Source organism: Xenopus tropicalis, chromosome 8 (assembly GCF_000004195.4).
Source record: "Xenopus tropicalis strain Nigerian chromosome 8, UCB_Xtro_10.0, whole genome shotgun sequence".
NCBI classification, from domain to species: Eukaryota; Metazoa; Chordata; class Amphibia; order Anura; family Pipidae; genus Xenopus; species Xenopus tropicalis.
The window spans coordinates 144,066,800-144,080,526 of NC_030684.2; the positions used below are offsets into that span (position 1 = coordinate 144,066,800).

Consider the following 13,727-nt stretch of genomic DNA (forward strand, 5'->3'; position numbering starts at 1 on the left):
CTGACCCATAAACACGTCGTGCCATTAGTACAGTTTGGGCCTAGGGGGGACTGACCCATAAACACGTCGGTACCATTAGTACAGTTTGGGCTAGGGGGACTGACCCATAAACACGTCGGTACCATTAGTACAGTTTGGGCCTAGGGGGACTGACCATAAACACGTCGGTGCATTAGTACAGTTTGGGCCTAGGGGGGACTGACCCATAAACACGTCACCCATTAGTACAGTTTGGGCCTAGGGGGACTGACCCATAAACACGTCGGTGCCATTAGTACAGTTTGGGCCTAGGGGGGACTGACCCATAAACACGTCGGTGCCATTAGTACAGTTTGGGCCTAGGGGGGACTGACCCATAAACACGTCGGTACAGTTTTGGGCGCGTGGCCATTAGTACAGTTTGGGCCTAGGGGGACTGACCCATAAACACGTCACTGCCATTAGTACAGTTTGGGCCTAGGGGGGACTGACCCATAACACGTCACTGCCATTAGTACAGTTTGGGCCTAGGGGGGACTGACCCATAAACACGTCGGTGCATTAGTACAGTTTGGGCCAGGGGGGACTGACCCATAAACACGTCACTGCCATTAGTACAGTTTGGGCCTAGGGGGACTGACCCATAAACACGTCACTGCCATTAGTACAGTTTGGGCTAGGGGGGACTGACCCATAAACACGTCGGTGCCATTAGTACAGTTTGGGCCTAGGGGGGACTGACCCATAAACACGTCGGTGCCATTAGTACAGTTTGGGCCTAGGGGGGACTGACCCATAAAACGTCGGTGCCATTAGTACAGTTTGGGCCTAGGGGGACTGACCCATAAACACGTCGGTGCCATTAGTACAGTTTGGGCCGGGGGGACTGACCCATAAACACGTCGGTGCCATTAGTACAGTTTGGGCCTAGGGGGGACTGACCCATAAACACGTCGGTACCATTAGTACAGTTTGGGCCTAGGGGGACTGACCCATAAACACGTCGGTGCCATTAGTACAGTTTTGGGCCTAGGGGGGACTGACCCATAAACACGTCGGTACCATTAGTACAGTTTGGGCCTAGGGGGGACTGACCCATAAACACGTCGGTACCATTAGTACAGTTTGGGCCTAGGGGGGACTGACCCATAAACACGTCGGTGCCATTAGTACAGTTTGGCCTAGGGGGGACTGACCCATAAACACGTCGGTGCCATTAGTACAGTTTGGGCCTAGGGGGGACTGACCCATAAACACGTCGTGCCATTAGTACAGTTTGGGCTAGGGGGGACTGACCCATAAACACGTCGGTGCCATTAGTACAGTTTGGGCCTAGGGGGGACTGACCCATAAACACGTCGGTGCCATTAGTACAGTTTGGGCCTAGGGGGGACTGACCCATAAACACGTCGGTGCCATTAGTACAGTTTGGGCCTAGGGGGGACTGACCCATAAACACGTCGGTACCATTAGTACAGTTTGGGCCTAGGGGGGGACTGACCCATAAACACGTCGGTGCCATTAGTACAGTTTGGGCCTAGGGGGGACTGACCCATAAACACGTCGGTACCATTAGTACAGTTTGGGCCTAGGGGGGACTGACCCATAAACACGTCGGTGCCATTAGTACAGTTTGGGCCTAGGGGGGACTGACCCATAAACACGTCGGTGCCATTAGTCAGTTTGGGCCTAGGGGGGACTGACCCATAAACACGTCGGTGCCATTAGTACAGTTTGGGCCTAGGGGGGACTGACCATAAACACGTCGGTACATTAGTACAGTTTGGGCCTAGGGGGACTGACCCATAAACACGTCGGTGCCATTAGTACAGTTTGGGCCTAGGGGGGACTGACCCATAAACACGTCGGTGCCATTAGTACAGTTTGGGCCTGGGGGACTGACCCATAAACACGTCGGTGCCATTAGTACAGTTTGGGCTAGGGGGGACTGACCCATAAACAGTACCATGCCTAGTACAGTTTGGGCCTAGGGGGGACTGACCCATAAACACGTCGGTGCCATTAGTACAGTTTGGGCCTAGGGGGACTGACCCATAAACACGTCGGTGCCATTAGTACAGTTTGGGCCTAGGGGGGACTGACCCATAAACACGTCGGTGCCATTAGTACAGTTTGGGCCTAGGGGGGACTGACCCATAAACACGTCGGTGCCATTGTACAGTTTGGGCCTAGGGGGGACTGACCCATAAACACGTCGGTGCCATTAGTACAGTTTGGGCCTAGGGGGGACTGACCCATAAACACGTCACTGCATTAGTACAGTTTGGGCCTAGGGGGGACTGACCCATAAACACGTCGGTGCCATTAGTACAGTTTGGGCCTAGGGGGGACTGACCCATAACACGTCGGTGCCATTAGTACAGTTTGGGCCTAGGGGGGACTGACCCATATAACACGTCGGTGCCATTAGTACAGTTTGGGCCTAGGGGGGACTGACCCATAAACACGTCGGTGCCATTAGTACAGTTTGGGCTAGGGGGGGACTGACCCATAAACACGTCGGATTAGTAGTTTGGGCCTAGGGGGGACGAGACCATAAACACGTCACTGCCATTAGTACAGTTTGGGCCTAGGGGGGACTGACCCATAAACACGTCGGTAATTAGTACAGTTTGGGCCTAGGGGGGACTGACCCATAACACGTCGGTACCATTAGTACAGTTTGGGCCTAGGGGGGACCGACCCATAAACACGTCACTGCCATTAGTACAGTTTGGGCCTAGGGGGGGACTGACCCATAAACACGTACTGGGTACCAATTAGTACAGTTTGGGCCTAGGGGGGACTGACCCATAACACGTCGGTACCATTTAGTACAGTTTGGGCCTAGGGGGGACTGACCATAAACACGTCGGTGCATTAGTACAGTTTGGCCTAGGGGGGGACTGACCCATAAACACGTCGGTACCATTAGTACAGTTTGGGCCTAGGGGGGACCGACCCATAAACACGTCACTGCATTAGTACAGTTTGGGCCTAGGGGGACTGACCCATAAACACGTCGGTGCCATTAGTACAGTTTGGGCCTAGGGGGGGACTGACCCATAAACACGTCGGTGCCATTAGTACAGTTTGGGCCTAGGGGGGGACTGACCCATAAACACGTCAGTGCCATTAGTACAGTTTGGCCTAGGGGGACTGACCCATAAACACGTCGGTACATTAGTACAGTTTGGGCCTAGGGGGGGACTGACCCATAAAACACGTCGGTGCCATTAGTACAGTTTGGGCCTAGGGGGGACTGACCCATAAACACGTCGGTTGCCATTAGTACAGTTTGGGCCTAGGGGGGACTGACCCATAACACTCGGCCATTAGTACAGTTTCGGGGGACTGACCTAAACACGTCGGTACCATTAGTAACAGTTTGGGCCTAGGGGGGACTGACCCATAAACACGTCGGTGCCATTAGTACAGTTTGGGCCTAGGGCGGGACTGACCCATAAACACGTCGGTGCCATTAGTACAGTTTGGGCCTAGGGGGACTGACCCATAAACACGTCGTGCCATTAGTACAGTTTGGGCCTAGGGGGGACTGACCATAAACACGTCGGTACCATTAGTAACAGTTTGGGCCTAGGGGGGACGACCCATAAACACGTCACTGCCATTAGTTAACAGTTTGGGCCTAGGGGGACTGACCCATAAGACAGCTCGGTAGCCATTAGTACAGTTTGGGCCTAGGGGGGACTGACCCATAAAACACGTCGTGCATTAGTACAGTTTGGCCTAGGGGGACTGACCCATAAACACGTACGGTGCCATTAGTACAGTTTGGGCCTAGGGGGGGACCTGACCCATAAACACGTCGTACCCATTAGTACAGTTTGGGCCAGGGGGGACTGACCCATAAACACGTCGGTGCCATTAGTACAGTTTGGGCTAGGGGGGACTGACCCATAAACACGTCGGTGCCATTAGTACAGTTTGGGCCTAGGGGGGACTGACCCATAAACACGTCGGTGCCATTAGTACAGTTTGGGCCTAGGGGGGACTGACCCATAAACACGTCGGTGCCATTAGTACAGTTTGGGCCTAGGGGGGACTGACCCATAAACACGTCGGTGCCATTAGTACAGTTTGGGCCTAGGGGGGGATGACCCATAAACACAGTGGTGCATTAGTACAGTTTGGGCCTAGGGGGGACTGACCCATAAACACGTCGGTACCATTAGTACAGTTTTGGCCTAGGGGGGATGACCCATAAACACGTCGGTACATTAGTACAGTTTGGGCCTAGGGGGGACTGACCCATAAACACGTCGGTACCATTAGTAAGTTTGGGCCCTAGGGGGACTGACCCATAAACACGTCGGTGCCATTAGTAACTAGGGGGGACTGACCATAAACACGTCGGTGCCATTAGTACAGTTTGGGCCTAGGGGGGACTGACCCATAAACACGTCACTACCATTAGTACAGTTTGGGCCTAGGGGGGACTGACCCATAAACACGTCGGTGCCATTAGTACAGTTTGGGCCTAGGGGGAACTGACCCATAAACACGTCGGTACATTAGTACAGTTTGGGCTAGGGGGGACTGACCCATAAACACGTCGGTGCCATTAGTACAGTTTTGGGCCTAGGGGGGACTGACCCATAAACACGTCGGTGCCATTAGTACAGTTGGGCCTAGGGGGGACTGAACCCATAAACACGTCGGTACCATTAGTACAGTTTGGGCCTAGGGGGGACCGACCCATAAACACGTCGGTGCCATTAGTACAGTTTGGGCCTAGGGGGGACTGACCCATAAACACGTCGGTACCATTAGTACAGTTTGGGCCTAGGGGGGACTGACCCATAAACACGTCGGTACCATTAGTAAGTTTGGGCCTAGGGGGGGAACTGACCCATAAACACGTCGGTGCCATTAGTACAGTTTGGGCCTAGGGGGGACATAAACACGTCGGTGCATTAGTACAGTTTGGGCCTAGGGGGGCGACCTAAACACGTCGGTGCCATTAGTACAGTTTGGGCCTAGGGGGGACTGACCCATAAACACGTCACTGCCATTAGTACAGTTTGGGCCTAGGGGGGGACTGACCCATAAACACGTCGGTGGCCATTAGTACAGTTTGGGCCTAGGGGGACTGACCCATAAACACGTCGGTACATTAGTACAGTTTGGGCCTAGGGGGGAACTGACCCATAAACACGTCGGTGCCATTAGTACAGTTTGGGCCTAGGGGGGATGACCCATAAACACGTCGGTGCCATTAGTACAGTTTGGGCCTAGGGGGGACTGACCCATAAACACGTCGGTGATAGTACAGTTTGGGGCTAGGGGGGACTGACCCATAAACACGTCGGTACCATTAGTACAGTTTGGGCCTAGGGGACTGACCCATAAACACGTCGGTGCCATTAGTACAGTTTGGGCCTAGGGGGGACTGACCCATAAACACGTCGGTGCCATTAGTACAGTTTGGGCCTAGGGGGACTTGACCCATACAACACGTCTGTGCCATTAGTACAGTTTGGGCCTAGGGGGGACTGACCCATAAACACGTCGGTGCCATTAGTACAGTTTGGGCCTAGGGGGGACTGACCCATAAAACACGGCGGTGCCATTAGTACAGTTTGGGCCTAGGGGGGGACTGACCCATAAACACGTCGGTGCCATTAGTACAGTTTGGGCCTAGGGGGGACGACCCATAAACACGTCGGTGCCATTAGTACAGTTTGGGCCTAGGGGGGACTGACCCATAAACACGTCGGTGCCATTAGTACAGTTTGGGCCTAGGGGGGACCGACCCATAAACACATTGGTGCCATTAGTACAGTTTGGGCCTAGGGGGGACCGACCCATAAACACATTGGTGCCATTAGTACAGTTTGGGCCTGGGGGGGACCGACCCATAAATCACTGCTGTGAGTACACTTTGATCACCACAATTTTACTGCACAAGAACACAGCACAACTGCCCCTGACGGGGGCAATACAGACACACAGTGGGGCTGTAGGGGTGAGAGTTCTTGACAGAATTTCCAGCAGACCTTTGGTTCAGATTGTCGGTATAAAATCACGTGTCCTTTGGGGGTGCAAATCAGAGGAACCCCAAGGCAGACCCAATCACAATGACCCTGGGTGGGGCTGATGGAGAGGTAGTTTCCTCACATTTGTTCCCTGGCTCAGATAATATGGGGGGGGGGGGTAACAAGAGGGTGCGGGGAGGTTGTCTCTTTGTTCCCAGGTTGCACCCGTGGGTGGTGCCTCTAACTATTGATAAGTCGCCCATCTCAGTGAACAGAGGCTACAGGCCTATTACATAGGGTGATGCCCCCCCAGTGGGTGCCAGTGAAGGCGAGTAGGGTGCACCCAGCCCCTAGCGCCCCTCCTGGCACTGCGTGGCCATCTGCATGCTCAGCTTCTTGGCAATCTCTCCAATCAGAGTCCAGTACTCATCAAAGCTGATCTTCCCGTCTTCATCCGCATCCAGGGATTGGATGAGCTTGTTGGCCGCCTCCTTGTTCTGTGTGTTCTGGGGGGGACAGAGGGGCGGGGCATTAGACTAACTGAAGGGAAGCTGAGAGAAGGGAAACAGGAAGCTGAGAGAAAACACTGACAAGGGAAACAGGAAGCTGAGGGGAAACACTGTGACAAGGGAAACACTGTGACAAGGGAAACAGGAAGCTGAGAGAAAACACTGTGACAAGGGAAACAGGAAGCTGAGAGAAAACACTGAGACAAGGGAAACAGGAAGCTGAGAGAAAACACTGAGACAAGGGAAACAGGAAGCTGAGAGAAAACACTGAGACAAGGGAAACAGGAAGCTGAGAGAAAACACTGAGACAAGGGAAACAGGAAGCTGAGAGAAAACACTGTGACAAGGGAAACAGGAAGCTAAGAGAAAACACTGAGACAAGGGAAACAGGAAGCTGAGAGAAAGCACTGAGACAAGGGAAACAGGAAGCTGAGAGAAAGCACTGAGACAAGGGAAACAGGAAGCTGAGAGAAAGCACTGAGACAAGGGAAACAGGAAGCTGAGAGAAAGCACTGAGACAAGGGAAACAGGAAGCTGAGAGAAAACACTGAGACAAGGGAAACAGGAAGCCGAGAGAAAACACTGAGACAAGGGAAACAGGAAGCTGAGAGAAAACACTGTGACAAGGGAAACAGGAAGCCGAGAGAAAACACTGAGACAAGGGAAACAGGAAGCCGAGAGAAAACACTGAGACAAGGGAAACAGGAAGCTGAGAGAAAACACTGAGACAAGGGAAACAGGAAGCTGAGAGAAAACACTGAGACAAGGGAAACAGGAAGCCGAGAAAAAACACTGAGACAAGGGAAACAGGAAGCTGAGAGAAAACACTGTGACAAGGGAAACAGGAAGCTGAGAGAAAACACTGTGACAAGGGAAACAGGAAGCTGAGAGAAAACACTGAGACAAGGGAAACAGGAAGCTGAGAGAAAACACTGAGACAAGGGAAACAGGAAGCTGAGAGAAAACACTGTGACAAGGGAAACAGGAAGCTGAGAGAAAACACTGTGACAAGGGAAACAGGAAGCTGAGAGAAAACACTGAGACAAGGGAAACAGGAAGCTGAGAGAAAGCACTGAGACAAGGGAAACAGGAAGCTGAGAGAAAGCACTGAGACAAGGGAAACAGGAAGCTGAGAGAAAAACACTGAGACAAGGAACAGGAAGCTGAGAGAAAACACTGTGACAAGGGAAACAGGAAGCTGAGAGAAAACACTGAGACAAGGGAAACAGAAAGCTGAGAGAAAACACTGAGACAAGGGAAACAGGAAGCCGAGAAAAAACACTGAGACAAGGGAAACAGGAAGCTGAGAGAAAACACTGTGACAAGGGAAACAGGAAGCTGAGAGAAAACACTGTGACAAGGGAAACAGGAAGCTGAGAGAAAACACTGAGACAAGGGAAACAGGAAGCTGAGAGAAAACACTGAGACAAGGGAAACAGGAAGCTGAGAGAAAACACTGTGACAAGGGAAACAGGAAGCTGAGAGAAAACACTGTGACAAGGGAAACAGGAAGCTGAGAGAAAACACTGAGACAAGGGAAACAGGAAGCTGAGAGAAAGCACTGAGACAAGGGAAACAGGAAGCTGAGAGAAAACACTGAGACAAGGGAAACAGGAAGCTGAGAGAAAACACTGTGACAAGGGAAACAGGAAGCTGAGAGAAAACACTGAGACAAGGGAAACAGGAAGCTGAGAGAAACACTGTGACAAGGGAAACAGGAAGCTGAGAGAAAACACTGTGACAAGGGAAACAGGAAGCTGAGAGAAAACACTGTGACAAGGGAAACAGGAAGCTGAGAGAAAACACTGTGACAAGGGAAACAGGAAGCTGAGAGAAAACACTGAGACAAGGGAAACAGGAAGCTGAGAGAAAGCACTGTGACAAGGGAAACAGGAAGCTGAGAGAAAGCACTGTGACAAGGGAAACAGGAAGCTGAGAGAAAGCACTGTGACAAGGGAAACAGGAAGCTGAGAGAAAACACTGAGACAAGGGAAACAGGAAGCTGAGAGAAAACACTGAGACAAGGGAAACAGGAAGCTGAGAGAGCAAAATGACAAAGAAATGAAAGAAAGGGGAGGTGACTGATGGAAAGTGAATGACGGGGGAGGAATTATTAGGAAACCATTGAACAATAAGAGCCAAGTACGTTACTGAGGGGTTAAGCAGGTTATTAGGTGTTACACCCCCAAACCCAAACATGGTGCATAATGGGACAGAGAGCAAAAGGGGGGCACAGAGATGGGGAAACCACCCACGCGCCACCAATGCTGTAGGGCAGTAATAGGGGCCAGGCTGGGGGGGACAGGTGCCATAGTACATACAGAACCATACACATACACGGGGGCGGCAGGTACACGGGGGCAGGTACACGGGGGGGTGGCAGGTACACAGGGGCGGCAGGTACACGGGGGGCAGGTACACAGGGGGCACAGGTACACAGGGGCGGCAGGTACAACCGGGGCAGGTAGCAGGGGGCAGGTACACGGGGGGCAGGTACACGGGGGGCAGGTTAACCAGGGGGCAGGACACAGGGGCGGCAGGTACACGGGGGCAGGTACAGGGGGGGCAGGTACACGGGCAGGTACAACGGGGTGGCAGGTACACAGGGGCGGCAGGTACACGGGGGGCAGTTACCCGCAGGGGGGGCAGGTACACAGGGGCGGCAGGTACACGGGGGGCAGGTACAGGGGCGGCAGGTACACGGGGGGCAGGTACACCGGGGGCAGGTACTTCCCAATTACCGGGGGCAGGTACACGGGGGGCAGGTACACGGGGGGGTCTCACCGTCAGGACATGCTGCAGCTCCTGCGTCACCATCTTGCGGAACTCCTTCTTGTTCATCTTGTCCTGCTTGCCCTTCTTCTCCGCATACACATAGAAGTTCTGCACCAGCACCTCGATGGCGGATTCCAGCTTGCTGCAGCCCGACGCCATGTGGGGGGGACACTGGGCGCTGCCATGGAGACATTGTATGGACCTCACAAACTGCATGTTGCCCCCCGTGCATAAACGCGCCAGTGAGCGAACGTATGAGCCCCCCCGGGGGGAGCACAGGGCTGAATGGGAGAGAGATTCTGGGGCAAAGGGTTTCACTACAGAACCAGCGCCGGAGAGCAGGAAAGACTGGATTCCTCCCCCACACATAGACTTGCCCTTTCCTGCAGAACCTTCCCTGTCCTATTAGTACTAAGCTTCCGTCCTGGCCCAAAGCCACCATCCTCTCTTATACATGTATTCATCTCCCCAATACTGGGAGTGGGGCAGCACCCAATACTGGGAGTGGGACGGCACCCAATACTGGGAGTGGGGCGGCACCCAATACTGGGAGTGGGGCGGCACCCAATACTGGGAGTGGGACGGCACCCAATACTGGGAGTGGGGCGGCACCCAATACTGGGAGTGGGGCGGCACCCAATACTGGGAGTGGGACGGCACCCAATACTGGAGTGGGACGGCAACCAATACTGGGAGTGGGGCGGCACCCAATACTGGGAGTGGGACGGCACCCAATACTGGGAGTGGGGCGGCACCCAATACTGGGAGTGGGCGGCACCCAATACTGGGAGTGGGACGGCACCCAATATGGGAGTGGGACGGCACCCAATACTGGAGTGGGGGCGGCACCCAATACTGGGAGTGGGGCGGCACCCAATACTTGGAGTGGGACGGCACCCAATACTGGAGTGGGTGGCACCCAATACTGGGAGTGGGACGGCACCCAATACTGGGAGTGGGACGGCACCCAATACTGGGAGTGGGACGGCACCCAATACTGGGAGTGGGACGGCACCCAATACTGGGAGTGGGGCGGCACCCAATACTGGGAGTGGGACGGCACCCAATACTGGGAGTGGGACGGCACCCAATACTGGGAGTGGGGCGGCACCCAATACTGGGAGTGGGACGGCACCCAATACTGGGAGTGGGGCGGCACCCAATACTGGATGTGGGGCGGCACCCAATACTGGGAGTGGGGCGGCACCCAATACTGGGAGTGGGGCGGCACCCAATACTGGGAGTGGGACGGCACCCAATACTGGGAGTGGGGCGGCACCCAATACTGGGAGTGGGACGGCACCCAATACTGGGAGTGGGACGGCACCCAATACTGGGAGTGGGGCGGCACCCAATACTGGGAGTGGGACGGCACCCAATACTGGGAGTGGGGCGGCACCCAATACTGGGAGTGGGATGGCACCCAGGCTGAAAGCTTTCCTATCCCCAGAGCTTTATAACTGTATTTGTGCCCTCACTCTGGCTTTGAGTATCACTCATGTATTATAAGGGATAATGTACCCCCTACTGTAAATGATAAGGATATTAGCAGTCACTGAGGGGTTCTGTGCCCCCCATATAAAGGCACAAGGCTGCAGGCTGAGTTATACAGGGAACTCTGAGTATCACTCATGTATTATAAGGGATAATGTACCCCCTACTGTAAATGATAAGGATATTAGCAGTCACTGAGGGGTTCTGTGCCCCCCATATAAAGGCACAAGGCTGCAGGCTGAGTTATACAGGGAACTCTGAGTATCACTCATGTATTATAAGGGATAATGTACCCCCTACTGTAAATGATAAGGATATTAGCAGTCACTGAGGGGTTCTGTGCCCCCCATATAAAGGCACAAGGCTGCAGGCTGAGTTATACAGGGAACTCTGAGTATCACTCATGTATTATAAGGGATAATGTGCCCCCTACTGTAAATGATAAGGATATTAGCAGTCACTGAGGGGTTCTGTGCCCATATAAAGGCACAAGGCTGCAGGCTGAGTTATACAGGGAACTCTGAGTATCACTCATGTATTATAAAGGGATAATGTACCCCCTACTGTAAATGATAAGGATATTAGCAGTCACTGGGGGTTCTGTGCCCCCCATATAAAGGCACAAGGCTGCAGGCTGAGTTATACAGGGAACTCTGAGTATCACTCATGTATTATAAGGGATAATGTACCCCCTACTGTAAATGATAAGGATATTAGCAGTCACTGAGGGGTTCTGTGCCCCCCCATATAAAGGCACAAGGCTGCAGGCTGAGTTATACAGGGAACTCTGAGTATCACTCATGTATTATAAGGGATAATGTACCCCCTACTGTAAATGATAAGGATATTAGCAGTCACTGAGGGGTTCTGGGACAAAATGAAGGGACGAGGTCACTCTTTACATTTAATGGAACTCCAAGGTGACCTTTAATATCTTCATATGTTACAATGGGTGGGGCGTCTCCAACCTCTGATTATAATCAGAATCAAAGAGGTTTCCCAAAGAATAAAAGTTAAATATTAACAAAATGGAGTTGTGCAGAGATTTACTCAGAGGGTGAAAAGATCCCTCAGCCAATCACAGCATTCCCTGGATGAACATTTAACCAATCAGATTAATACCAATCCCCTTGTATTCTCTCCCTTGCTAAACAGGCACCCGGCTATCAGGTTGGGCCCAGCCTGGCTGTAATTATTGGGGTTCAGTCTGTAACAGACCCGGTTGGGTCCTGAAAGTAACAAACCTGAATGCGTCTCCGTGGCAACAAGAGTTTGTTCTGATCCGTTACAGGGATTCCTCTGGGGATCCAGCGCAGTCTGCCCCGATCTCTTCCTCTACTGCTTATGGGGGGGGGAGAAATAAATAAATAACTGCAAAACATCTCATGGGGCCCCAAACCAGTAAACTAGATCCTAGATTATATCTTATTGGGGTCTGTCCCTATGTCCGTACCCCAATCCCCCGGCCGGTCCCTATGTCCGTACCCCAATCCCCCGGCCGGTCCCTATGTCCGTACCCCAATCCCCCGGCCGGTCCCTATGTCCGTACCCCAATCCCCCAGCCGGTCCCTATGTCCGTACCCCAATCCCCCAGCCGGTCCCTATGTCCGTACCCCAATCCCCCAGCCGTAGGTCCATACACCAATCCCCCGGCCGGTCCCTATGTCCCTACCCCAATCACCCGGCCGGTCCCTATATCCGTACCCCAATCCCCCGGCCGGGCCCTATGTCCCTACCCCAATCCCCCGGCCGGTCCCTATGTCCGTACCCCAATCCCCCGGCCGGTCCCTATGTCCGTACCCCAATCCCCCGGCCGGTCCCTATGTCCGTACCCCAATCCCCCAGCCGTAGGTCCATACACCAATCCCCGGCCGGTCCCTATGTCCCTACCCCAATCACCCGGCGGTCCCTATATCCGTACCCCAATCCCCCGGCCGGGCCCTATGTCCCTACCCCAATCCCCCGGCGGTCCCTATGTCCGTACCCCAATCCCCGGCCGGGCCTATGTCCCTACCCCAATCCCCCGGCCTGTCCCTATGTCCATACCCCAATCCCCCGGCCTGTCCCTATGTCCATACCCCAATCCCCCGGCCGGTCCCTATGTCCGTACCCCAATCCCCCGGCCGGGCCCTATGTCCCTACCCCAATCCCCCGGCCGGTCCCTATGTCCGTACCCCAATCCCCCGGCCGGTCCCTATGTCCATACCCCAATCCCCCGGCCGGTCCCTATGTCCCTACCCCATTCCCCCGGCCGGTCCCTATGTCCCTACCCCAATCCCCCGGCCTGTCCCTATGTCCCTACCCCATTCCCCCGGCCGTTCCCTATATCCGTACCCCAATCCCCCGGCCTGTCCCTATGTCCGTACCCCAATCCCCCGGCCGTTCCCTATATCCGATACCCCAATCCCCCGGCCTGTCCCTATGTCCCTACCCCATTCCCCCGGCCGTTCCCTATATCCGTACCCCAATCCCCCGGCCTGTCCCTATGTCCGTACCCCAATCCCCCGGCCGGTCCCTATGTCCGTACCCCAATCCCCCGGCCGGTCCCTATGTCCCTACCCCAATCCCCCAGCCGGTCCCTATGTCCATACACCAATCCCCCAGCCGGACCCTATGTCTGTACCCTAATCCCCCAGCCGGACCCTATGTCCATACCCCAATCCCCCGGCCGTTCCCTATATCCGTACCCCAATCCCCGGCCGTTCCCTATATCCGTACCCCAATCCCCCGGCCGGTCCTATGTCCATACCCCAATCCCCCAGCCGGACCCTATGTCCGTACCCTAATCCCAGCCGGACCCTATGTCCGTACCCTAATCCCCCAGCCGGACCCTATGTCCATACCCCAATCCCCCAGCCGGACCCTATGTCCCTACCCCAATCCCCCAGCCGGACCCTATGTCCGTACCCTAATCCCCCGGCCGGTCCCTATGTCCGTACCCGCATCCCCCGGCCGGTCCCTATGTCCGTAC

General features: G+C 54.2%; 1 protein-coding gene across 5 annotated transcripts in view; it reads right to left on the reverse strand.

Annotated features, from left to right (window-relative positions):
- s100a16 (S100 calcium binding protein A16) overlaps nucleotides 1-13,727 on the reverse strand; it is a 33,204-nt gene that overhangs the window by 14,884 nt on the left and 4,593 nt on the right. For 2 of the 5 annotated variants that reach the window (XM_031891589.1, XM_031891587.1), the window contains exons 2-4: nucleotides 12,001-12,094; nucleotides 9,272-9,440; nucleotides 5,879-6,484 (exon numbers count right to left, since the gene is read on the reverse strand). In XM_031891589.1, the coding sequence (XP_031747449.1) occupies nucleotides 6,329-6,484; nucleotides 9,272-9,421 (306 nt within the window). In that variant the 5' untranslated portion in view covers nucleotides 9,422-9,440; nucleotides 12,001-12,094 and the 3' untranslated portion in view covers nucleotides 5,879-6,328. Of the gene's footprint in view, nucleotides 1-5,878; nucleotides 6,485-9,271; nucleotides 9,920-12,000; nucleotides 12,098-13,727 lie in introns of those variants that run through there. The other 3 variants (XM_031891588.1, XM_031891586.1, XR_004219797.1) reach the window with 3 other exon arrangements.